This window comes from Salvelinus alpinus, chromosome 6, assembly GCF_045679555.1.
Source record: "Salvelinus alpinus chromosome 6, SLU_Salpinus.1, whole genome shotgun sequence".
NCBI lineage: Eukaryota > Metazoa > Chordata > Actinopteri > Salmoniformes > Salmonidae > Salvelinus > Salvelinus alpinus.
Genome location: NC_092091.1, coordinates 11637620 through 11665157, shown reverse-complemented (window position 1 = coordinate 11665157; position 27538 = coordinate 11637620). Strand labels below are relative to the sequence as shown.

The 27538-nt window shown below is 43.9% G+C and overlaps 2 protein-coding genes across 3 annotated transcripts; one reads left to right on the top strand and one right to left on the bottom strand.

The window, feature by feature from the left end:
* The first annotated feature begins 1196 nt into the window (after positions 1 to 1196).
* LOC139577506 (tripartite motif-containing protein 16-like) lies at positions 1197 to 15972 on the top strand. 2 transcript variants are annotated; one of them, XM_071404548.1, is made up of 7 exons: positions 1197 to 1835; positions 2237 to 2332; positions 10438 to 10671; positions 10936 to 11095; positions 11221 to 11280; positions 11517 to 11587; positions 13717 to 15972. In XM_071404548.1, the coding sequence occupies exons 1-7, from the start codon at positions 1239 to 1241 to the stop codon at positions 13735 to 13737; spliced, it is 1239 nt and encodes a 412-aa protein (XP_071260649.1). In that variant the 5' UTR covers positions 1197 to 1238; the 3' UTR covers positions 13738 to 15972. The 2 variants fall into 2 exon arrangements, with proteins under 2 accessions (XP_071260649.1, XP_071260648.1); XM_071404547.1 differs by lacking the exon at positions 13717 to 15972 and having other exon boundaries at positions 11517 to 12396.
* Positions 15973 to 16441: 469 nt separating this feature from the next.
* On the bottom strand, positions 16442 to 24097 carry LOC139577508 (tripartite motif-containing protein 16-like). Its single transcript, XM_071404549.1, has 6 exons — positions 23443 to 24097; positions 22913 to 23008; positions 19726 to 19959; positions 18547 to 18706; positions 18362 to 18421; positions 16442 to 17280 (listed from the first exon to the last, which is right to left on the bottom strand). Exons 1-6 carry the CDS (start codon positions 24037 to 24039, stop codon positions 16763 to 16765), a joined length of 1665 nt encoding a protein of 554 aa, XP_071260650.1. The 5' UTR covers positions 24040 to 24097; the 3' UTR covers positions 16442 to 16762.
* Between the last annotated feature and the right edge of the window lie 3441 nt (positions 24098 to 27538).

The window sequence follows — 27538 nt, the reverse complement described above, 5'->3', positions numbered from 1 at the left end:
CCCAACACCTCTGAATCAGAGAGGTGCAGAGGGCTGCCTTAATCTACGTCCACGGCGCCCATGACCCAGAGTGGTTGAACTCTGTATATGGGTCACAGTGAGGACAATCACCTTGTACCTTGACCTGAACACTGATAGCAGCAACAACCACAGCAGAGAAGTTGGCTGTGTCTACATCTGTCACAATAGATAGACAGACAGGTTGTTTACTATGACTGGATGAAGGGATGCAGTGTTGAAGGCTTCCTTTAGTTCTCCTGGTCTCTTGGGATTTAAACTGTGAATACAGAGAGATAGTCCTAACCATTCAATCAATGTACACAACAAACAGTCATCATTAACACTACTGAGTGGAGACTATGGATATAATATATTATCATAGAATATAATACAATATAATATAAAGACTAGAATAGAATAAGGGTTTTGACATGAAATCACAGCCAGATGTTTTGACTTGACAGTGTGTCTCTATACCTCTCAGTCTCTGAAGACACCCAGCCATGGTTAGGATTATTAGAGAAGCTTTTCCTGCTGAAAGACAGTTTCATTTCATCTGGTTTCATAAGTAATGTATTGAATATGTTCATAACCCCGTCCACCTATAAGATGTGGGGGATCTGTATGACTAAGAAGACATACAAAGAACTCTGATTGTAAAATGTCTTCTCTGTTTAGTCCTAGATATGTCTAGTGTTACTGCTGAATGTAGTACCTCTAACCCTGACCCTAGACCTAACAGTAATAACCACACTGTAATGTAAAGTATTACCTCATTCTCAATGATCAGTCAATACATACAGTATTCATTTCAACTACAGTACATTGTATCAATATCAAGTCCCCCCCCCCCCATTACAACCACTTATGAATTATTATAGACACTTATAATCAGTGTTATAACACATAAGTGTATTATAAGGCATTATAAAGGTCATTAAAATAATTATAATATGTACTTCATAGAAACTGTTACACTTAAAATATTCTAACAACTCACATTTGTTGGATTTATTCCATATTAAGGGCCCTAACCTAAGAACTAAACTCTTTGTCTCCTTCTTGACGTTGCATGCAGTTCTCTCTCCCTCCCTTCCTCTAACTTCTCAGTCCCGCCCTCTAACCCCACCCCTCTGGCAGAACCAGGAAGTCCCTCCCCCTCCCACAAACTATGTTCTGAGAAAATAAAACTAATCTGAGTCTGTCGTCTGTCTGTGTGAGAGTGAACAACTGTCCAAATGGCTCAGCAGGGAGATCTGCTGGATCAGGACCAGTTCTGTTGTTCTGTCTGTCTGGACCTACTAAAGGAGCCGGTCACTATTGCCTGTGGACACAATTACTGTAGGAGCTGTATTGAGGGCTGCTGGGATCAGGATGTTTTGAAAGGGGTCTATAGCTGTCCTCAGTGCAGAGAGACCTTCACTCCAAGGCCTAATCTGAGGAAAAATAACATGTTGGCTGAGATGGTGGAGAAACTGAAGAAGACAGGACTCCAGGCTGCTCCCCCTCTTGCTCTGTGCTATGCTGGACCTGGAGATGTGGCGTGTGATGTCTGCACTGGGACCAGAAAGCAGAAAGCCTTCATGTCCTGTCTTGTGTGTCTGGCCTCTTACTGTGAGACTCACCTCCAATCTCACTATGAATCTCCTGCTTTCAAGAAGCACAAGCTGGTCAAAGCCACCGCACAACTACAGGAGAAGATCTGCTCTCATCATGACAAACTGCTGGAGGTTTACTGTCGTACCGATCAGCAGTGTATCTGTTATCTGTGTACAATGGATGAACATAAAGGCCATGATACAGTGTCAGCTGCAGCAGAGAGGACTGAGAAACAGGTAAGACCAGAACAACTTGTTGGTGACTGTCTGAAAAACAAAGAATTAAAGATACAGTAGGAACTAAGGATGTTTGAATATGAGATCATTCAAATGAAATCAGTCCACGGCAGAACAAATATGAACACAAACCTTGAGTATATTGAGTTTGCTCCAAATGTATCACCATTTTCTAAAGTCAAACACTATTATCATTCTGAATGCCTTTTTATGAGTCCAAAGTTGCTACATGTACGCCTACCATAAAAATATAATCATTCACATAGCAACATAATATCATATTGTAAATGGACTTCCTCATTTTAGACCTTCCTCTCTATGGGCCCTAAGTCACATGACTATACTGTTGATCTACTGGACTAATAAAGCTTGATAGCTCATTGAAGAGTGATTCTCCACAGAGGCAGCTGGGGAGGAGTCAGCAGAAGATCCAGCAGAGATTCCAGGAGAGAGAGAAGGAGCTGAAGGAGCTCCAACAGGCTGTGGAGTCTCTCAAGGTGAGTGTTGTTGACCAGAGGAGACACACCAGTTCACTTCTCTCCTCCAGTCAGAAAGAGAGAGGGGCCCCTCTTCAATCCCACTGACCCCACTATGTCTGGACCCCTTTCAGACAATAGACTGCTTCATGTAACTGACGGGATATGAACCCATGTCTACTGCAGGAGAAACCAACGTCTTGACCGTTACACCAAGACAACATTCCCTATTGGGCTGAGGGCAGACACTGTTTTTGAAGTCGCAGGCGGGGCTACCTCATCACATAACCATGAGTAACCATGACCGACTCATGTCCCCTATACATTAACATGGAGCTCTCTCTCTCAATTCAAATCAATTCAAAGGGCTTTCTTTCCATGGGAAACATATGCTTACATTGCCAAAGCAAGATAAATAGATAATAAATAAAAGTGAAATAAACAATCATGAACAGTAAACATTACACTAAAAATGTTTCAAAGGAATAGAGATATTGGAGGAGGTGAAATGGAAATGAATGGGGGAGGGAGAGTTAAGTGAGGTAGAAGGTGTTATAGAAGAGCTCAGAACCAGAGCCTGGCATCAATGGACATGATCAAGAAGAATCTGGTGCAGTAGGAGTTACATTTTTGGAGAAAGTGGATCCATACCTTTTGGCAGATCCATTTGTGATCCATTAGTGGTTTCAGGGTGGGTGGGAAAGGAGTTGGGTGCAGTTGAATCAGTGAAGGTAACCTAGGTAACCTGTAGTGGACTTGTGATATTTGTTTGTGTTTCTTCTGACCAGAGGGAGTGGGCGCTCCGTGTCACGCAACTTGGGTCAAGATCTGTTTCTTGCTTTGCTCTCAGGAACAGGGCACCATTGAAAGGAGTGATTTCTGGGTGATTTCTGGGGTAGTGTTAAGTGTGGAGGTGGAGCAATTGAAGTTGAAGTTGAAGATTCCAGGTGTTTGTGATGCCCACGGTTTGGTGTGACGCAGACCCGGTGGTGATCGTGGTGAAACAGTTGAGTCACTGTCAGTCCTTTTGAGTCTTTCCCCAACAAAGTCATGTTAGGATATATCAGTTATCCTGTTAGAGTCTTTGTGTTGAATCCACTGAGCTGTTTCAGGTGCAACGTTTATGGTCAAGTTGCAGCAGTTTGTAGGAGGGAGATTCCAAGATGTGGGAAGTGTGCAGGAGGTCATGGGATAGAGGTTTGTGTAGTTTCGGTGGATAAAGTTGTGTGTCAACTGTAGGGGTGTCCATGTTGCTGGGGATCAGAAGTGTCCGGTGAGAGAGAGGCAGGTTGAGGTGGTTAGAGTCAGAGTAGTGCAGAAGGTGTTATATGCTGAGGCAGTGAAGTAGAGGAGGATGGGTCAAGGGTGAGGGTGTTGTACAGTGTTGTAACGATGTCTCTCTCTCTCTCTCATTCCATCACTTTCGTGGTAGTTGGTTGTGTGGGTCTCTGGTTATGAATGGGGTGCTGACAGACAATTGTTGATGGATATTTATAGAGCTCTGATCAGGACGACAATTGATTACGGGTGTATAGTTTATGGAACAGCAGCAAAGACTTGTCTTCAGAAGCTGGACAGAATCCACTATATAGCTTTAAGGATATGTATTGGTGCATTTAAATCAACATCTGTATGTGTCTTACTAGTGGAGGCAGGTGAGATGCCTTTGGATATACGGTGTAATAAATTGTCATTAGCTTATTGGGTTGAAAGGCTGTGAGGTTGAGCATCCCACTGCTACTGTTCTAGATGACTGTGGGAATATACTAGTAGACAAGGCGGTGGTTTTGGTTGGACAGTTGGAAAGCTTGCTGATGAGAGTGGTTTGAGGGAGTTGGAGGTTGGCCCTTCTGTGGTGAGAGGGGATGTTCCTCCATGGTTACTCCCAGATCCTGTTGTTGATCTAACCTTGGTAGAGAAAAGGAAGGATTGGTCAGAAGTCAGTGATATAGGGAAACTGGTTGACAATTACATTGGTAGAAGTTGTTGTGTTTTTTTACCACTTTTCACAGATGGATCCAAGGACCCAGATGGTGGAGCACAGGAGCAGGCGTTTACCTTCCTGAATTTGATGTGCAGATATGTAGAAGACTAACAGATGAACTGTCAGTATACTCAGTTGAACTGTTGGTGATAATAGTTGTCCTCCAGTGGGTTGAGGACGTACAACCTGTTAGAATGATAGTATGCTCAGATTCTCTGTCTGTATTGAATAGTTTATCATCTGGTAAATCTAATAGGAGTGACCTACTATTGGAGGTATTAATGTTATTATGGAGAATTGAGGGAATGGGTGATAAGGAAGGAAGAGGTGGTGTTTACTCGATTGTGTTTAGGACATTGTACATTGAACTGGTCATTCCATCTGGTTGGCAGTGTCACGCGGGACTAGGTGGGTGAAGGAATGAGACGCAGAGAGTTCTACTGGGGAAAAGTGCTTTTTACTTATGCACACAAAAATGAGAAGCCCAAACATAGAGGGCGCAGACAACAACGTGACAACCCAAAAACACAGGGTGCCAAGTAAAATAGAAAATAAATCCACCTCTACCTAAAACGCACACACGTAACATAAAGACAATCCCGCACAAAACAAGGGCGGGTCCACCTACTAAAAATAGGGAAGCTCATTAAACCAAACAACAGAAACACAGGTGAAACTAATTAGACAAAACAAACAGACAATCGAAAAAGGGATCGGTGGCGGCTAGTAGGACGGTGACGACGACCGCCGAGCACCGCCCGAACAGGCAGGGGAGCCAACTTCGGCGGAAGTCGTGACAGGCAGCATGTGAATGGTTTGTGTCTGGAGGGTATGATCAATGAAACGGTGGAGCATGTGTTGTTATATTGTTGTAAGTATGTTGAAGAGAGGGAGATTGAAGTGTAGGGTCATTGAGGTTGGACGGGGTTGGGGGGGTTTGGAAGGGATTTTGGGGATGGGGGAGGGTCTATTAGAAGTTAGTAGGGCTATTTTTTTTTCTTCTCAGAAGTACTGAGTGAGGTCAGAGGATTTAGAAATGTTGTAAACCGTGATTGAACACACTCCAGCACAGTAGGTGGCGCCATACCAGAATGAACAAGGCGGTGGTTGTGGTAATGAAAAAGGTGAGTCTTGTTGCCCGGCTAGTTACCAGTATGATTTTTGTGAGGGGTGTGTTGGTGCCGATTTCGACAAGAGTAGTGGTGTCAAATCTGCCTCCGTTTATTAAGAATGAACAGATCCGTAAAGAGTTGGTTCGTTTTGGTACATGTGTGAGTGGTTTTTGTTTTGTGTACTGTCAGCTAGGTGTCTCTTTTCGTAGGCAAGTGTTTGTTAACAAAATTCAAGGTTAAACAGGAGGAGTGGTGGTACAAAGGGTTTGTTAGCACAGATAGTGTGGGGATTTAGGGCAGACAAGCGCTACCAGCCAGCAGCGGGGGCTAGGACTAGGCTGGAACTTTTTAACAACATTTTCTGATAAAACTAGTTCATTGCATTCGCCAAGGAGCCCAGTTATATAATATTATCAAATGTCCCAGCTGTTTGCCGTAGTTTTGAAGTAATTGCAAAAAAACAGGCCTTATTTCAGGTCATGTTTCACCCTGCCAGCACCTATTAGTTGTATTGAAAAACAGGTCTTATTTTAGGTGATGTTTCACCCTGCCAGCTCCTATTAGTTGTATTGATAAAACAGGTCTTATTTTAGGTGATGTTTCACCCTGCCAGCACCTATTAGTTGTATTGATAAAACAGGTCTTATTTTAGGTGATGTTTCACCCTGCCAGCACCTATTAGTTGTATTGAAAAACAGGTCTTATTTTAGGTGATGTTTCACCCTGCCAGCTCCTATTAGTTGTATTGAAAAACAGGTCTTATTTTAGGTCATGTTTCACCCTGCCAGCTGCTATTAGTTGTATTGAAAAAACTGGTCTTATTTTAGGTCATGTTTCACCCTGCCAGCTCCTATTAGTTGTATTGAACAAACAGGTCTTATTTTAGGTGATGTTTCACCCTGCCAGCTCCTATTAGATGTATTGAAAAAACAGGTCTTATTTTAGGTGATGTTTCACCCTGCCAGCTCCTATTAGTTGTATTGAAAAAACAGGTCTTATTTTAGGTGATGTTTCACCCTGCCAGCTCCTATTAGTTGTATTGAAAAACAGGTCTTATTTTAGGTGATGTTTCACCCTGCCAGCTCCTATTAGTTGAATTGAAAACAGGTCTTATTTTAGGTGATGTTTCACCCTGCCAGCTCCTATTAGTTGTATTGATAAAACAGGTCTTATTTTAGGTGATGTTTCACCCTGCCAGCTCCTATTAGTTGAATTGAAAAACAGGTCTTATTTTAGGTGATGTTTCACCCTGCCAGCTTCTATTAGTTGTATTGATAAAACAGGTCTTATTTTAGGTGATGTTTCACCCTGCCAGCTCCTATTAGTTGTATTGATAAAACAGGTCTTATTTTAGGTGATGTTTCACCCTGCCAGCTCCTATTAGTTGAATTGAAAAACAGGTCTTATTTTAGGTGATGTTTCACCCTGCCAGCTCCTACTAGTTGTATTGAACACTGTGGCACCAACTCACCTTCTAAAAGTTATATTCCCAGTCCATTGTTCTGCGTCACAATGTCAGCTTCACTATTGTTATCAATGAGATCAGCCTGCGTTAACCTTGTAGATTTACCTCATAACTTATTATTAACTAGGTTACAGATACTTGGTCACTGTTCACCTGGGTACGCCTGTGGTTAAAAACATTGCTAGCGATGGTTGGCACATAGCCATCAAACGTTAAAGATTTGTCATGGTTATCAATTTTAATAAATTCAGATAAAGGTGTAAAACCTAAACAAAACGCATGTCCCTGTTCTATTTTTCAAGATGTGACCGATTTTAAACAGCCAGAAGACATTTCTTTAAATTAATAAATAACCTTTGTTATGATATGTTGTTTCTAAATGGCTGCAATTGGCGTGCGGCAGGTTTGAGACTGATCTCTGGAATGAATAAGAAAAATACACTTAATTTCTCAGCTGCCTCACCAATGTCTTTATGTGAATGAATAACTTTTAATTGCAAAATATTCCAAATAGATGGCAGCATAAGACCACGAAGCTGCTGCTACTCTCTGTTTATCATATATGTATAGTCACTTTAACTATATCTACTAACCGGGCTATTTGCATTGTGTCCCATCACCAACCCCTCTTTTTACACTACTGCTACTCTCTGTTCATCATATATGCATAGTCACTTTAACCATATCTACATGTACATACTACCTCAATCAGCCTGACTAACCGGTGTCTGTATATAGCCTCGCTACTGTTATTTTTCACTCTTTTTACTGTTGTTTTTATTTCTTTACTTACCTATTGTTCACAATATACCTTTTTTTGCGTTGTTGGTTAGAGCCTGTAATTAAGCATTTCATTGTAAGGTCTACACCTGTTGTATTCGGTGCACGTAACAAAAAAACTTTGATTTGATCAGTTATAGGCTACAAGCAGCAATATGATTGACATAAAATAGCATGCAGCCAAAGACTATATGTCCCATGATTTTCTAAAATGTTCATTCATTACTTTACAGTTAGCTATATATCTCGTATTAGTCCTGTGTTGCTTTTGGTAGAACAAAACAATATTAACTATAGCAGGTATTGAACCCCAGTCAAATAATCACTCGTCAGATGTGTTAACCTCAACCCTAGTAAACATGCATTATGACATCATGTTAATATGTCATATTGGGAGTAAACAGCCTCGGAATAGAAAAGACGATGCATCTTCCAGCTCGACAATAAATGACATCATACAACCCTCACGGTTAGTAGATTTACCTCAACATGCCCCTCTCTTGTGGGAGAAGGCAGAGCGCTCGCTGCCGCTGACGGAACAAGCTTTTGGCGGGGCTTGTTGAGTTGGCTGCTTGTACTTGACCTCCTAAACTAATCTTAACTGTCTTATGCTCCCATCTATTGGAATTATTTAGCAACAGTACTGAATAAAGTGTATATACTACTCAAATCAAATGTTATTGGTCACATACACATGGTTAGCAGATGTTAATGCGAGTGTAGCGAAATGCTTGTGCTTCTAGTTCCCGACCGTGCAGTAATATCTAACAAGTAATCTAACAACTTCGCAACAACTACCTAATACACACAAGTGTAAAGGAATGAATAAGAATATGTACATATAAATATATGGATGAGCGATGGCCGAACGGCATAGGCAAGATGCAGTAGATGGTATAGAGTACAGTATATACATATGAGATGAGTCATGTAGAGCATGTAAACATTAAATAAAGTGGCATTGTTTAAAATGACTAGTGATATATTTATTACATCCAATTTTTAATTATTAAAGTGGCTAGAGATTTGAGTCAGTATGTTGGCAGCAGCCACTCAATGTTAGTGATGGCTGTTTAACAGTTTGATGGCCTTGAGATAGAAGCTGTTTTTCAGTCTCTCGGTCCCAGCTTTGATGCACCTGTACTGACCTCGCCTTCTGGATGATAGCGGGGTGAACAGGCAGTGGCTCGGGTGGTTGTTGTCCTTTTTGGCCTTCATGTGACATCGGGTGGTGTAGGTGTCCTGGAGGGCAGGTAGTTTTCCCCGGGTGATGCGTTGTGCAGACCTCACTACCCTCTGGAGAGCCTTACGGTTGTGGGCGGAGCAGTTGCCATACCAGGCGGTGATACAGCCCAACCGGATGCTCTCGATTGTGCATCTGTAAAAGTTTGAGTGTTTTTGGTGACGAGCCAAATTTCTTCAGCCCCCTGAGGTTGAAGAGGCGCTGTTGCACCTTCTTCACCACGCTGTCTGTGTGGTTGGACCATTTCAGTTTGTTCGTGATGTGTACGCCGAGGAACTTAAAACTTTCCACCTTCTCCACTACTGTCCCGTCTGTGGATAGGGGGGTGCTCCCTCTGCTGTTTCCTGAAGTCCACGATCATCTCCTTTGTTTTGTTGACATTGAGTGTGAGGTTATTTTCCTGACACCACACTCCGAGTGCCCTCACCTCCTCCCTGTAGGCCATCTCGTCGTTGTTGGTAATCAAGTCTACCACTGTTGTGTCGTCTGCAAACCTGATGATTGAGTTGGAGGCGTGCATGGCCACGCAGTCGTGGGTGAACAGGGAGTACAGGAGAGGGCTGAGAACGCACCCTTGTGGTACCCCAGTGTTGAGGATCAGTGGGATCAGGAGTGTGCTGCCTGCCTGCCTTCAGAGGAGTCTGTCTGTGAATAATGAAAAGTTAATAAGTTATTGCCACGCTTTCAAAGAGCCCTAGTTTACATGTGAGTCATTTAGCAGACACTCTTATCCAGAGCCATTAGGGTTAAGAGCCTAAATCTGCCTAAAAAAAGGCGACTTAAAGATTGTTCAGCTAGTGAGTCATTTAGCAGAGGCAGGTTGCTGTAGTAACAGAGACTCCAGTGGGTAAGGGCTTGGTGGTCTCATCCCAGGAAATATTGACTGTCATTGGAGAAGAGGCACTGATCAGGGAGGAAGTCCAGGGGGGCAGATGGAGGAGGAGGAGGACGGTACTGTGCCAACGGAGGAGGAAGGGGGATGAGTCTGCGGAGGAAGATGCCTTGTTTTCCGACGGCTCATTGGATCCAGAGCTGACAGCCAGTCGGGCAGAGGGCCCAGTATATATCTGGGCTCTGAGGGGTGGGTTAGGAAGTTCTGGGAAGGAGTATCACAAGTGGTGGTGTCGAGGCTGACAAAGTGGAAGTGGCTCCTCTCCCAAGTGTCACACAGAGGGAGGGTGCTGATCATCAACAACTTGGCAGAATCCTCCCTATGGCAGAAACTGGCCATTCTCAACCCCCCGGTGGTCTGCTTGTGGAACTACAGAGCAACTTAGAGAATTATTATCTGGTCGGGGCGTCACCGTTGGGGGTTTGTGCTGTACCTGCTTGTCCAGGAGGGGGACAAGGCCTGGTGGACGTGAAGAGCAGGGTGGCAGCATTCTGACTCAAAGCAGCAGAGAGGCTTCTGTACCTAATGTCTCTCTCTCTTTTTCTCTCTCTCTCTCTTTTTTCAACTGTCTGTTTCTCATTCTCTTTTTTTCTTCTGTTTTTCTCTCTCTCTATTTCTTTCTCTCACTCTCTCTCTCTCTCTCTCAACAGCGCTCTGCACAGTCAGCAGTGGAGGACAGTAATCAGATCTTTACTGAGCTGATCCGCTCCATTGAGAGAAGGAGCTCTGAGGTGAAGGAGCTGATCAGAGCCCAAGAGAAGGCTCAAGTGAGTCAAGCTGAAGGACTCCTAGAGGAACTGAAGCAGGAGATAGCTGAGCTGAGGAAGAGAAGCACTGAGCTGGAGCAGCTCTCACACATAGAGGATCACATCCATTTCCTCCAGGTAACTAAACTGCCTTGTTACATGTGATATGAAATTAACTTAATGTGAAACTATTCATCTCAATCATTATGTTGTCCTGTCTGTCTCTCTCTCTCTGTCTCTCTCTCTCTCTGTCTCGCTCTCTCTCCCGCTCTCTCTCTCTCTCTCCCGCTCTGTCTCTCTCTCTCCCGCTCTCTCTCTCTCTCTCCCACTCTGTCTCTCTCCCTCACGCTCTCTGTCTCTTTCCCTCCTGCTCTCTGTCTCTCTGTACCTCTCTCTCTCCAGAGTTATCAGTCTCTCTCCAGTATCAGTGTATCTTCAGACTTACCCAGCATCGTTGTCCGTCCTCTTCAGTACTTTGGAGATGTGAGTAAGACTGTGTCTGAACTGAGAGAGAAACTAGAAGACTTCCTTAAAGGAGAATGGACCAAGATCTCCACTACAGGTGTGTTGAAAATAATAAGAACATCAACTTTAGACCATTGAAAGTTCCCTACTAGTCATATACATGTGGAATATGGTATGATGATAACATTCCCTCTCTCTGTCAATGTGTTTGTGTGTCTGTAGTGAATATAGTGGATGTTGTACTGCCTCCAGAGCCCAAGACCAGAGAACAGTTCTTACAATGTGAGTCTCTTTATTGTGAAGTAACTAACAGTCTCTTTTTACTGACACTCCTAACAATCTCTCTAGAAATATATAGCAATAGTAGATCTAATCAAAGACTGGGTATCTATCTGACTCTTCATATTTCTCTGATTTGATCTCTGCTGTGCTCTAATCAAAGACAGGGTAGATACAGTATCTGACTTAACTTATTGTTCTAACTCTCCCCATTGGTCTCTGCTCTGCTCTTCTCACAGATTCCTGTCAGCTCACACTGGACCCAAACACAGCACACACACACCTCTCTCTGTCTAAAGGGAACAAAAAGGTGAAATGCACAAGTCGAGTCCAACCATATCCTGATCATCCAGACAGATTCACCAACTACGAGCAGGTTCTGTGTCGAGAGGGTCTGTCTGGATGCTGTTACTGGGAGGTGAAGTGGAGTGGGGAGGATGTTGATACAGCAGTCTCATATCAAGACATCAGCAGAACAGGGACAGATGGTGCATTTGGATACAATAACAAGTCCTGGAGTTTACAGTGTTATCGTGGTGGTTATTGGTTCAGACACAATAATGTTGAGACTAAAGTATCAGGCCCTCAGTCCTCCAGAGTAGGAGTGTACCTGGATCACAAGGCAGGTACTCTGTCCTTCTACAGTGTCTCTGACACAATGACCCTCCTCCACAGAGTCCAGACCACATTCACTCAGTCCCTCTATCCTGGGTTTTGGCTCTGTTATAGTACTGCTAAGCTGGTTAAACTGTAGTAGGGTCCACATAGATACTAGTCATGCTGGTGTAGTCTATAGCTGAGCTGGTTAAACTGTAGTAGGGTCCACATAGATACTAGTCATGCTGGTGTAGTCTATAGCTGAGCTGGTTACACTGCAAAAAATGAAATCTAAGTAAGATTAAATATCTTAAATCTAGGCAATATATGCTTGTTTTTTGTCTGACAAGATATTTCTTCTTACCAGGCAGTTTTTATGTTAGAGCATTTCACTTGTTTCAAGCTTGTCCATAATTATCTTAATAAGATAATGTAACTTGTTACTGAGATTGTATTACTGGTTCTGAGTAACTTAATGCTCGGAACTAGAATTACCAGAATTAAAAAGCTGTTTGATCAACACTGACAAGTACAAAACTGCTTTGTCTTCACATATTAAGAACAGATAATGACCAAATGGAATTCACTGTTTTATTGTCAATCTTACACACACGACAGTAATCATGTAGACAAAATACAGTACAGAACAAAGAGTACACTTTTCATATTCGGGGTACACACTATGAGACATTTGAACTGTTGTACAATTCTATTACGTCCCCAAGATGGTATTTGACTTGTACATACGTTTGGCTCTTGTTGCTAATCGTGTAATGAGAGGTCAAATCAACCAGTTTTTCAGCCTCCACTAACTCAGTGGCCTGTGCAAGGTGTGGGACCTCAACTTGATAAGCCATGACATTTCTATCAAAGCGTAGAGTTTGAAATGGTTGATATTCCAAACAATAAAGCCTAGAATCAACAAGAAATATGTTTTTGACCAGTCCAAATTCTGGCATATTATCATTCAGTACTTTGACAAAGATCATAGACTTCTGAGTTACATATTTATTAGAATTTCTTACAAGCCATTTGACTGACACAGCATGGTTTACTTCATTGAAACCTAGGAAGTCCCTCAATTTTCCACATAAATATTGTAGATCTTTAACCTCTGATACAGGTCCCGTCTCCTTTTCATTTGAAACAATTGACTGCATTGAACTGTCAACATTTTGGCAGCTTTCATATTTGGTTCTGATTGATCAAAGACTTGCAAATATTTTTTAAATGGAGCTTGGAAGCCCGTTGTTTAAAGAAACAATGTTTAGACTCAAACCGCATACATACACATATGTCTAACCATTGGACCCAATGACTTTATCTGTGATGGCAAATGTATCATATAATGCTGTTTAGGTGTAACGTTGTGGTCTGGAAAAAGCTCCTTCCAATGCTTCAAATGATTTTCAATGAGTAACTTCAACCTAGACACAGTCACAATGGAAAGAACAGGTGCAAATAATATCTGTACAATCTCCATTAGCTCAATTATCAGTTGTATATATGCATTGAATTCCTAACTCTCCAAAACAAATGGCAATATCCTTAGCAGGACAAGCAGATGCCTGTTTAAGTTTCCATTACTTGACGTTAATGTACTAACAGACATTGGGGGATGTCTGATCTCTAATGTCTAGAGGGCAATAAGGGAAACAAAGAAGAGACGAATTCACTGAGTCCAGATCAATATGTCCTGACTCAACAAGATGATTCAAAACACATGTGATTTCCAATGGGGCTACGCCCTCCAGAATTACATGCATAATGTCTTGCGGAGTTTGTTGTATGATATCAAAGGCTGGGAATTCAACTAACTTGCTCCTTCTATTGATCCCATAGGTTGTTCTCAGGCAGTTGTGAAGCAAGTCCATCTTTACCTTTTCTCTTTCATCACATTGTCTGACATGCTTCTCCAATGTCCTTTTAGCATATGTGTCTGCATGTCCTCAAAAGAACACTCACGGTGTCTGCACTTACTGTAGGTAAAGCCCACACCCTCTGAGCCCTGCTAGTTCATGTTGTGTCAGAGTGTCTCCACAGAGAGAGACCATGGCACCATATATCATTTTCTCTCCGTTAATAGTTAGCATTTTAACCCCACTGTACAATGCATCCATATCTTCATAGATTCTATTCAATATTCCATCTCCACCAAATTGAGGGAGGTCTGCTGATCTAGCCACGGCAGGTAGCCTGATAGCAGCCAGTTTAGAGCTACATTTTGAATGTATATTTCCTAGGGTGTAGTACACCATTAACAACTTGTTTTTTGATGCAAAGGATCCTAGTGGATTCCAGATGTCTATTTGATCCGTGTACAGAACAATCTGCATTCAGTTTCTCTGAAAATAAGGGATGTGACTTTAGAAGAGCACCAACAATGTCATGAAAACAACAATGCAGATAGTCCGGGTTGATTTCCTGTTCAGGAGTCTTATGGCTTGGGGGTAAAAACTGTTCAGAAGCCTTTTGGTCCTAGACTTGGCGCTCCGGTACCGCTTGCCATGCGGTAGTAGAGAGAACAGTCTGGCTGGGGTCTTTGACAATTTTTAGGGCCTTCCTCTGACACCGCCTGGTGTAGAGGTCCTGGATGGCAGGAAGCTTGGCCCCAGTGATGTACTGGGCTGTTCGCACTACCATCTGTAGTGCCTTGCAGTCAGATGCCGAGCAGTTGCCATACCAGGCAGTGACGCAACCAGTCAGGATGCTCTCGATGTTGCAGCTGTAGAACCTTTTGAGGATCTGAGGACCCATGCCAAATGTTTTTTTGTTTCCTGAGGGGGAATAGGAAAGACTCAATCATGGACACTTTTACTGACAGTTGTGGCTGCTTTGTGTGATGTATTGTTGTCTCTACCTTCTTGCCCTTTGTGCTGTTGTCTGTGCCCAGTAATGCTTGTCCCATGTTTTGTGCTGCTACCATGTTGTGTTGCTACCATGTTGTTGTTATGTTGTGTTGCTACCATGCTGTGTTGTCATGTGTTGCTGCCTTGCTATGTCGTTGTCTTAGGTCTCTCTTTATGTGGTGTTGTGTTGTCTCTCTTGTTGTGATGTGTGTTTTGTCCTATATTTATAATGTATTTATTTATTTATTTAAATCCCAGGCCCCTGTCACAGCAAGAAGCATTTTACATTTTGGAAGGCCATCCTTGTAAATAAGAATTTGTTCTTAATAACTGACTTGCCTAGTTAAATTAAGGTTAAATATAATGAATTGCACATACAAAAGTGGGACATTGTTATTCCCTCCAGACTACTACTGTATTAAAGAGAGAGAGAGAGAGAGAGAGAGAGAGAGAGAGAGAGAGAGAGAGAGAGAGAGAGAGAGAGAGAGAGAGAGAGAGAAATATATAATAATCAGGTGGAGATGAGGGAATATATGATCAGAACCCCTCCAGTCTGGTTAACCACAGTTAGGTCCAGTATGGACTATCAATACAAGTCACCATGTAGAATGTGACCCAGTTCAATAGGTCTGAACAGAACTTGGGGATGTCAGACATGAAATTGTCTAAACAACTGGAATATAATTTGTTTGTGATTCATTGTTAATGGATTTTCAATTAGGAACACAGAGGAACAACCTGACAACACACATAACAAAATAACAATAACAACAAAGAGGTGGAAACCACTGAAGTCATTACCATATTGTCATGTTGTAATGACAGGGAGAAACAATCTAACATCTAGAACACTACTTTAGATCTATACTAAAGAAGCCTAGTGCACTACGCAGGGAATAGGGAGCTATTTGGAACAGAGACACTAACTCCTGTATGAAAATCTTTCTCTCCCTCATCTGTCTGATATATCTGCCCATTTCCCCTCCCATCCTCCCTTTTCATTATATTCTATCAGCCACACCACTAGCTCACCTCCACACAATCCATTTATAAGTTAAAGACACCTTGGAATAAATAACAAAGGAAAACTATTACTAGATGAAGTTGAGTGTTGGATTTTTTATTTCCCATCACCATAAATCATATTTAATCACTGAACAGTAGCAGACCTAACTTCATCTGTTCCTGACTCTGGATAGCGGATTAAAAAGACCATCAATCTCCAATGATATTAAAGTACTATTCTGAACATTACTGAGTGGCAAGTCAAGATATCTGCTGGTTTTATTGTTTGGTCAATATCACCACCTGCTGGACAGGTTTAATGTTGCTGGACTGAGCAGTATGGGAGGATGAAAGATGCCAAATTTGGGGCCGGTTTCCTGGACATCTACATTGAACATACTTTTTAGACTAGGATTAATCTGTGTCCGTCCTATATAGTTTAGTTAGTTAGTTAGTGATACTACCTGTTCAATGCCACTGAGGAGAATTACATAGAGACAGAGAACCAATTGAGAAAACATATCAATGGTTCTGAATGACAACCAATATACATCAACACCATACATCATGATTCATGGAAATGTACAAGACTAAAACATTGTATTTAATAAAAATAAGTACATTACATTTTAATTCAACTATATAGTGAGACAAATTATTGTAAAGAAAAACAGACCATTGGGGACCATCACCACCAGCATGACTAGTATCTATGTGGACCCTACTACAGTTTAACCAGCTCAGCTATAGACTACACCAGCATGACTAGTATCTATGTGGACCCTACTACAGTTTAACCAGCTCAGCTATAGACTACACCAGCATGACTAGTATCTATGTGGACCCTACTACAGTTTAACCAGCTCAGCTATAGACTACACCAGCATGACTAGTATCTATGTGGACCCTACTACAGTTTAACCAGCTCAGCTATAGACTACACCAGCATGACTAGTATCTATGTGGACACTACTACAGTTTAACCAGCTCAGCTATAGACTACACCAGCATGACTAGTATCTATGTGGACTCTACTAAAGTTTAACCAGCTCAGCAGTACCATTGAGCCAAAACCCAGGATAGAGGGGCTGAGTGAATGTGGTCTGGACTCTGTGGAGGAGGGTCATTGTGTCAGAGATACTGTAGAAGGACAGAGTACCTGCCTTGTGATCCAGGTACACTCCTACTCTGGAGGACTGAGGGCCTGATACTTTAGTCTCAACATTATTGTGTCTGAAACAATAACCATCACTAGAGCACTGTAAACTCCAGGACTTGTTATTGTATCCAAATGCACCATCATTACCTTCCTCTGTTCTGCTGATGTCTTTATATGAGACTGCTATTTCAACATCCTCCCCACTCCACTCCACCTCCCAGTAACAGCGTCCAGACAGACCCTCTCTACACAGAACCTGGTTGTAGTTGGTGAATCTGTCTGGATGGTCAGGATATGGTTGGACTTGGTCTGTATAGGTCACCTTTCTGTTCCCTTTAGACAGAGGGAGGTGTGTGTGTGCTGTGTTTGGGTCCAGTGTGAGCTGACAGGAATCTGGGAGAAGAGCAGACCAGAGACCAATGAGGAGAGTTAGAACAATAAGTTAAGTCAGATACTGTATCTACCCTGTCTTTGATTAGAGCACAGCAGAGATCAAATCAGAGAAATATTAGGAGTCAGATAGGTACCCAGTGTTTGATTAGATCTACTATTGCTATATACACTGCTCAAAAAAATTAAGGGAACACTTAAACAACACAATGTAACTCCAAGTCAATCACACTTCTGTGAAATCAAACTGTCCACTTAGGAACCAACATTGATTGACAATAAATTTCACATGCTGTTGTGCAAATGTAATAGACAAAAGGTGGAAATTATAGGCAATTAGCAAGACACCCCCAATAAAGGAGTGATTCTGCAGGTGGTGACCACAGACCACTTCTCAGTTCCTATGCTTCCTGGCTGATGTTTTGGTCACTTTTGAATGCTGGCGGTGCTCTCACTCTAGTGGTAGCATGAGACGGAGTCTACAACCCACACAAGTGGCTCGGGTAGTGCAGCTCATCCAGGATGGCACATCAATGCGAGCTACGGCCTCCTCCACGTCTCCTGATGTACTGGCCTGTCTCCTGGTAGCGCCTCCATGCTCTGGACACTACGCTGACAGACACAGCAAACCTTCTTGCCACAGCTCGCATTGATGTGCCATCCTGGATGAGCTGCACTACCTGAGCCACTTGTGTGGGTTGTAGACTCCGTCTCATGCTACCACTAGAGTGAAAGCACCGCCAGCTTTCAAAAGTGACCAAAACATCAGCCAGGAAGCATAGGAACTGAGAAGTGGTCTGTGGTCACCACCTGCAGAATCACTCCTTTATTGGGGGTGTCTTGCTAATTGCCTATAATTTCCACCTTTTGTCTATTCCATTTGCACAACAGCATGTGAAATTTATTGTCAATCAGTGTTGCTTCCTAAGTGGACAGTTTGATTTCACAGAAGTGTGATTGACTTGGAGTTACATTGTGTTGTTTAAGTGTTCCCTTTATTTTTTTGAGCAGTGTATTTCTAGAGGGATTGTTAGGAGTGTCAGTAAAAAGAGACTGTTAGTTACTTCACAATAAAGATACTCACATTGTAACAACTGTTCTCTGGTCTTGGGCTCTGGAGGCAGTACAACATCCACTATATTCACTACAGACACACAAACACATTGACAGAGAGAGGGAATGTTATCATCATACCATATTCCACATGTATATGACTAGTAGGGAACTTTCAATGGTCTAAAGTTGATGTTCTTATTATTTTCAACACACCTGTAGTGGAGATCTTGGTCCATTCTCCTTTAAGGAAGTCTTCTAGTTTCTCTCTCAGTTCAGACACAGTCTTACTCACATCTCCAAAGTACTGAAGAGGATGGACAACGATGCTGGGTAAGTCTGAAGATACACTGATACTGGAGAGAGACTGATAACTCTGGAGAGAGAGAGAGAGAGGGAGACAGACAGACAGACCGAGAGAGAGAGCGGGAGGGTCAGAGAGAGGGACAGAGAGAGGGACAGAGATAGGGGGGCAGAAGGGGAAAGAGAGAGGGGACAGAGAGATACAGAGAGGGGGACAGAGAGAAGGGGACACAGAGAGAGGGGGAAAGAGAGAGACAGAGAGAGGGGGGACAGAGAGAGGGGGACAGAGAGACAGAGAGGGGGACACAGAGACAGAGAGGGGGACACCGAGAGACCGAGAGAGGGACACACAGACAGAGGGACAAAGAAACAGAGAGAGGGACACAGAGGGATGGGCAGGGACAGAGAGGGACAGGGACAGACAGGGACAGGGACGGATAGAAACAGGGACGGACGGGGACAGAGAGGGATAGGGACAGAGAGAATGAGGGACAGAGAGAGAGAAGAACAGAGAGAGAGAGGGAGAGAGGGACAGAGAGCGAGAGAGAGGGACAGAGAGAGAGAGAGGGACAGAGTGAGAGAGGGACAAAAAGAGAGAGAGAGAGAGAGAGGGAAAGAGAGAGAGAGGGACAGAGACGGACAGAGAGACATAGGGAGAGACGGACAGAGGGAGGTAGGGAGAGAAGGACAGAGGGAGGTAGGGAGAGACGGACAGAGGGAGGTAGGGAGAGACGGACAGAGGGAGGTAGGGAGAGACGGACAGAGGGAGGTAGGGAGGGAGAGACGGACAGAGGGAGGTAGGGAGAGACGGACAGAGGGGGGGAGGGAGAGATGGACAGAGGGAGGGAGAGACGGACAGACAGCGAGAGAGACGGACAGACAGCGAGAGAGACGGACAGACAGCGAGAGAGACGGACAGACAGCGAGAAAGACGGACAGACAGCGAGAGAGGGACAGAGAGAGAGAGGGACAGAGAGATAGAGAGACAGACAGAGAGAGAGAGGGACAGAGAGACAGGACAACATAATGATTGAGATGAATAGTTTCACATTAAGATAATTTCATATCACATGTAACAAGGCAGTTAGTTACCTGGAGGAAATGGATGTGATCCTCTGTGTGTGAGAGCTGCTCCAGCTCAGTGCTTCTCTTCCTCAGCTCAGCTATCTCCAGCTTCAGTTGCTCCAGGAGTCCTTCAGCTTGACTCACTTGAGCCTTCTCTTGGGCTCTGATCAGCTCCTTCACCTCAGAGCGCCTTCTCTCAATGGAGCGGATCAGCTCAGTAAAGATCTGATCACTGTCCTCCACTGCTGACTGTGTAGAGTGCTGTAGAGAGAGCGAGAGATGGAAAGAGACTGACTTGCCATCCTCATTACACTGACACCCCCCCCTCCTAAAAACACATTGCGTGCCACCACAACCTCCACACAATCACATTATACAGCACCCAACACCACAGTACAATACACCATCCAGCACCACATTATACAGTACCCAACACCACAGTACAATACACCATCCAGCACCACATTCCAACCGTACATCCAACCCCTCCTCTCCAGCCGTACAGACAGCCCCCCTGAGCCCCCATACCTCCTGAAACATCTCCACACTGTTGATCATTTTGTAAAACTCAAACTCAACCCTAAGGCGTCAACAGTAATGGCATTACCCTGGCAACACAGAAAAAACATGATGAACATTCTGTTCAGGTTTTGGCCTTTCTAGGGAGTTTTTCCTAGCCACCGTGCTTCTACACCTGCATTGCTTGCTGTTTGGGGTTTTAGGCTGGGTTTCTGTACAGCACTTTGATATATCAGCTGATCTAAGAAGGGCTATATAAATACATTTGATTTGATTTGAAAAGTGGTAAAAAATCACAACAACTTCTACCAATGTAATTGTCAAGCAGTTTCCCTTCATCACTGACTTCTGACCAATCTTTCCTTTTGTCTACCAAGGTTTGATCAACAACAGGATCTGGGAGTAACCATGGAGGAACATCCCCAATCACCACAGAAGGGCCAACCTCCAACTCCCTCAAACCACTCTCATCAGCAAGCTTTCCAACTGTCCAACCAAAACCACTGCCTTGTCTACTAGTATATTCCCAACAGTCATCTAGAACAGTAGCAGTGGGATGCTCAACCTCACAGCCTTTCAACCCAATAAGCTAATGACAATTTATTACACCGTATATCCAAAGGCATCTCACCTGCCTCCACTAGTAAGACACATACAGATGTTGATTTAAATGCACCAATACATATCCTTAAAGCTATATACTGGATTCTGTCCAGCTTCTGAAGACAAGTCTCATATATATATATATATATATATATATATATATATATATATATATATATATATATATATATATATATATATATATATATATATATATATATAACGTTTCTTCTTCTTTTGAGTTTAACGGCGGTTGGCATCCAATATGTTGCATTACCGCCCCCAACTGGACTATAACATACATCCATGATACTTTGTGATACAAAATGGGAAAAGGGGGAATTATGATAATACTAAAAAACACCCTTCCAACTAACCCTACAGTCATTAAAAACCCACTACCCCATTCCACTACTTTGACCCTATCTGCTCCTGCACCATGCCAACGACCTGGGAGGACGGGACACCACCACTCAACACACCCTGGAACTCTTCTGAAGTCAAATCTCATATGACCAAATACTTCTCTACAGCTGCCACCACAACATCTATTTCCTGTAATTTACATTCCATTTCTGTGGTACAGTTGATAACCATTGCTATGAACGCTAAGAAGCCAACCTTACTGAAGCATATATCACTCGTTGGCCTATCCCTCTGTGCTGCACAGATCTACTACTCACAGGGATCCTCTCAGGATCCATCACCCTTGACCCATCCTCCTCTACTTTCTTCACTGCCTCAGCATACGACACCTTCTGCACTACTCTGACTCTATCCACCTCAACCTGCCTCTCTCTCACCAGACACTTCTGATCCCCAGCAACATGGACACCCCTACAGTTGACACACAACTTTATCCACCAAAACTACACAATCCTCTATCCCATGACCTCCTGCACACTTCCCACATCTTGGAATCTCCCTCCTACAAACTGCTGCAACTTGACCATAAACGTTGCACCTGAAACAGCTCAGTGTATTCAACACAAAGACTCTAACAGGATAACTGATATATCCTAACATGACTTTGTCAGGTAAAGACTCAGAACTCAAAAGGACTGAGTGACTCCTCTGTTTCACCACACTCACCACCGGGTCTGCGTATCACCAAACGGCGGACATCACAAACACCAGGAATCTTCCTTTTCAATAGCTCCACCTCCGCACTTAACACTACCCCAGAAATCACTCCTTTCAATGGTGTCCTGTTCTTGAGAGCGAAGCAAGAAACAGATCTTGACCCAAGTTGCGTGACACGGAGCGCCCACTCCCTCTGGTCAGAAGAAACACAAACAAATATCACAAGTCCACTACAGGTTACCTAGGTTACCTTCACTGATTCAACTGCACCCAACTCCTTTCCCACCCACCCTGAAACCACTAATTGATCTGCCAAAAGGTATGGATCCACTTTCTCCAAAAATGTAACTCCTACTGCACCAGATTCTTCTTTATCATGTCCATTGATGTCAGGCTCTGGTTCTGAGCTCTTCACCACACCTTTTACCTCACTTAACTCTCCCTCATTCATTTCCATTTCACCTCCAGAACTCGGTCTGGCGCACGGCTCTCTCTGTTTGCACTTGAATTATAACATTTGAAATGTCTCTATTCTTTAGAAACTTTTGTGAGTGTAATGTTTACTGTTCATTTCTGATTGTTTATTTCACTTTTGTTTATTATCTATTTCACCTGCTTTGGCAATGTAAACATATGTTTCCCATGCCAGTAAAGCCCTTTGAATTTAATTGAATTGAGAGAGAGAGAGCTCCATGTTAATGTATAAGGGACATGAGTCAGTCATGGTTATTCATGGTTATGTGATGAGGTAGCCCCGCCTGCGACTTCAAAATCAGTGTCGGCCCTCGGCCCAATAGGGAATGTTGTCTTGGTGTAACAGTCAAGGTGTTGGTTTCTCCTGCGGTAGACCTGAGTTCATATCCTGTTGGTTACATTAAGCAGTCTATTCTCTGAAAGGGGTCCAGACAGCCTGTTCCCGTCAGTGGGATTGGAGAGGGGCCCCTCTCCTCTCTCTCTGACTGGAGGAGAGAAGTGAAATGGTGTGTCTCCTCTGGTCAACAATACTCACCTTGAAAGACTCCACAGCCTGTTGGAGCTCCTTCAGCTCCTTCTCTCTCTCCTGGAATCTCTGCTGGACCTTCTGCTGACTCATCCCCAGCTGCCTCTGTGGAGAATCACTCTTCAATGAGCTATCAAGCTTTATTAGTCCAGTAGATCAATAGTATAGTAATGTGACATAGGGCCCATAGAGAGGAAGGTCTACAATCTTGAGGAAGTCCCTTTCCAATATTATATTTTCTATGTTGCTATGTGAATTATTCTAGTTTTTATGGTAGGACTACATGTATCAAGGGGTTGAGACTGAACTTTGGACTCATAAAAGGGCATTCAGAATGATAATAGTGTTTGACTTTAGAAAATGGTGATACATTTGGAGAATCTGGGTTAACATATCAATATACTCACGGTTGTGTTCATATTTGTTCTGCTGAGGATCGATTTAATTTGAATGATCTCATATTCAAACAGTCTTAGTTCCTTCTCTATCTTTAATTCTTTGTTTATCAGACAGTCACCAACAAGTTGTTCTGGTCTTACCTGTTTCTCAGTCCTCTCTGCTGCAGCTGACACTGTATCATGGCCTTTATGTTCATCCATCAAACACTGATAACAGATACACTGCTGATCGGTACGACAGTAAACCTCCAGCAGTTTGTCATGATGAGAGCAGATCTTCTCCTGTAGTTGTGTGGTGGCTTTGACCAGCTTGTGCTTCTTCAAAGCAGGAGATTCATAATGAGGTTTGAGGTGAGTCTCACAGTAAGAGGCCAGACACACCAGACAGGACATGAGGGCTTTCTGCTTTCTGGTCCCAGTGCAGACATCACACGCCACATCTCCAGGTCCAGCATAGCACAGAGCAGGAGGGGGAGCAGCCTGGAGTCCTGTCTTCTTCAGTTTCTCCACCAGCCCAGCCAACATGTTATTTTTCCTCAGATTAGGCCTTGGAGTGAAGGTCTCTCTGCACTGAGGACAGCTATAGACCCCTTCCAGAACATCCTGATCCCAGCAGCCCTCAATACAGCTTCTACAGTAATTGTGTCCACATACAGTAGTGACTGGCTCCTTCAGTAGATCCAGACAGACAGAACAACAGAACTGGTCCTGGTCCAGCAGAACTCCCTGCTGAGCCATTTGGACGGTTGTTCACTCTCACACAGACAGATGACACAGAGACACAGATCAGTTTCGTTTTCTCAGAAAATAGTTTGTGGGGTGGGGGGGGGGACTTCCTGGTTCTGCCAGAGAGGTGGGGTTAGAGGGAGGGAACGAGGGAGGGGTTAGAGGAAGGGGGGGAGGGAGAGAACTGCATGCAATGTTGAGAAGGAAACAAAGATTTTAGTTCCTAGGTTAGGGCCCTTGATATGGAATAAATCTAACAAATGTGAGTTGTTAGAATATATTGATAGGTTCGGATTTCTGAACTTTAAATATTATTCATCATTAGTTATGCTAGAGACATGAGGGGTGCCATAGTCTAGGGTCTAAACCAGAAGTTAGGAGGAATGTAGGAGGAATGTATATGGTGGAGGCAATTAACCAGGAATGTACTGAGTGAAGGAAAGATGATCACATGGCAGCACTGACAAGGGGAGAGAGATGTGTATTAGTGAGGAAGGGGGCCGAGGTCAGGTCAGCTCACGTGAAGGGAGAAGGAACACGTCACTTAAATTGCCCGCGTCACTTAATTTCCTGCCTAGCAACAGAGATGTTTAGAGAGAAGGAGGAGATCCACCCCAAATGGGGGTCTATATACCACCACTGGTAGAATCATGTCTTGGTCTGTTCAGCTGTTCCATCCTTTGGGGTGAATAAAGTTGGTTTAAGCTTTCATCGTGTCCGTCGTGTTCTTACTCTGATATATAGAACCTAACAATATAAAGGCTAACAGTTCCTATGAAGTACATATTATAATGCTTTTAATGACCTTTATAATACACTTATGTTCTAATTAAGCAATAAGGCCTGAGGAGGTGTGGTATATATGTAAGGGTCTATGTGTAGCTGGTGCAGAGGAGTCAGGCACAGGGCAGCAGAGATGAGTAAATAAAAGGAACTTTACTCAAAGTCATCAAGATAAATCCAAGCCCACAATACGGACCACAATACAACAAACAATCACTCACAACCAAACATGGGGAACAGAGGGTTAAATAATAAACAGGTAATTGGGTGAGTGAAACCAGGTGTGTAAGACATAGACAAAACAAATAGAAAATTAAAAGTGGATCGGCGATAGCTAGAAGGCCGGTGACGTCGACCGCCGAACGCCGCCCGTACAAGGAGAGGGACCGACTTCGGCGGAAGTCGTGACAATATGGCTAATATACAGTACCACGGCTAAGGGCTGTTCTTAGACATCAAAAATACAATCACATTTTATTGGTCACATACACATATTTAACAGATGTTATTGCGGGTGTAGCGAAATGCTTGTGTTCCTAGCTCCAACAGTGCAGTAGTATCTAACAATACACACTAATCTAAAAATAATCAGAATGCAATTAAGAAATATAAAAATATTAGAACGAGCAATGTCGGAGTATAAATATATATATTGATCAATATGTTTTTCTGTAACACACTTGGTATCACAATTCATGAACCCTTAAACATAATTCCCTCCTGTACAGATTCTCATCCCTGTATTGGCCATAATGGTAGGGTATAGGTCAACTCCATCCAGTACAGATATCTCATCCCTGTATTGACCATAATGGTAGGGTATAGGTCAACTCCATCCAGTACAGATATCTCATCCCTGTATTGACCATAATGGTTGGGTATAGGAGGGAGGGAGACTCTGGCTGCTCCGTACAGGAGGGAGACTCTGGCTGCTCCGTACAGGAGGGAGACTCTGGCTGCTCCGTACAGGAGGGAGACTCTGGCTGCTCCTGACTGGAGGGAGACTCTGGCTGCTCCTGACTGGAGGGAGACTCTGGCTGCTCCGTACAGGAGGGAGACTCTGGCTGCTCCGGACAGGAGGGAGACTGGCTGCTCCGGACAGGAGGGAGACTCTGGCTGCTCCGGACTAGAGGGCGTCGCTGGAGGCTCCGGACTAGAGGGCGTCGCTGGAGGCTCCGGACTAGAGGGCGTCGCTGGAGGCTCCGGATTAGAGGGCATCGCTGGAGGCTCCATGCCATAACTCCTCGCTGGAGGCTTCGTGCCATGGATCATCACTGGAGGCTTCGTGCCATGGATCATCACTGGAGGCTTCGTGCCATGGATCATCACTGGAGGCTTCTTGCCATGGATCATCACTGGAGGCTTCTTGCCATGGATCATCACTGGAGGCTTCGTGCCATGGATTGTCACTGGAGGCTTCTTGCCATGGATCGTCACTGGAGGCTTTGTGCCATGGATCGTCACTGGAGGCTTCGTGCCATGGATCATCACTGGAGGCTTCGTCCCATGGATCATCACTGGAGGCTTCGTGCCATGGATCATCACTGGAGGCTTCGTGCCATGGATCATCACTGGAGGCTTCATGCCATGGATCATCACTGGAGGCTTCTTGCCATGGATCATCACTGGAGGCTTCTTGCCATGGATCATCACTGGAGGCTTCGTGCCATGGATCATCACTGGAGGCTTCGTCCCATGGATCATCACTGGAGGCTTCGTGCCATGGATCATCACTGGAGTGGAGAGACACACAGGAGGCCTGGCTCTGGGAGAAGGCACAGGACTCACCAGGCTGGGGAGACATGCAGGAGGCCTCTTCCTTGGACGAGGCACCGGATACACTGGGCCGTGGAGACGCACTGGTGGTCTCGAGTGCAGATCTGGCCCCACCCATTCTGGGCCCACCGACCTGTGGATGCTCGGCCAAGACACCGTGCACATCACCCCATAGCACGGGGCCTGACCAGTCACATGCTCGCCCCGGTAAGAACGGGGAGTTGGCTCAGGTCTTCAACCTGACTCCGCCACGCTCCCCGTGTGCACCCCCCAAAAAAAATTTGGGGGGCTGCCTCTCGGGCTTCCTTGCCAGCCGTGTTCCGTCGTACCGCTGGTTCTCAGCTCTCGCCGCCTCCAGTTCTGATTTCGGGCGGCGATACTCCCCCGTTTTTGCACAGGGTCCCTTGCCGTTCAAGATTTCCTCCCATGTCCAGGAGTCCATTCTTCCACGCTGCTTGGTCCTTTGGTGGTGGGTGGTTCTGTAACGAACATCGTCGGGAGAAGGAGAAGACCAATGTGCAGCGTGGTAAGTATTCATAATACTTTTAATAAATACGAATACTTAAACAAAAACAACAAAGCGACAAACGAACAGTTCTGCAAGGTGCAATACACAAAACAGAAAACAACTACCCACCAAGCACAGGTGGGTATGAGGCTACCTAAGCACTAACATTGAGTGGCTGCTGCCAACATACTGACTCAACTCCAGCCACTTTAATAATGGAAAAATTGATGTCATTTTCTTTTTTTATCACTAGCCACTTTAAACAATGCCACTTAATATAATGTTATCATACCCTACATTACTCATCTCATATGTATATACTGTACTCTATACCATCTACTGCATCTTGCCATCTTTATGTAATACATGTATCACTAGCCACTTTAAACAATGCCACTTTTATATGTTTACATACCCTACATGACTCATCTCATATGTATATAC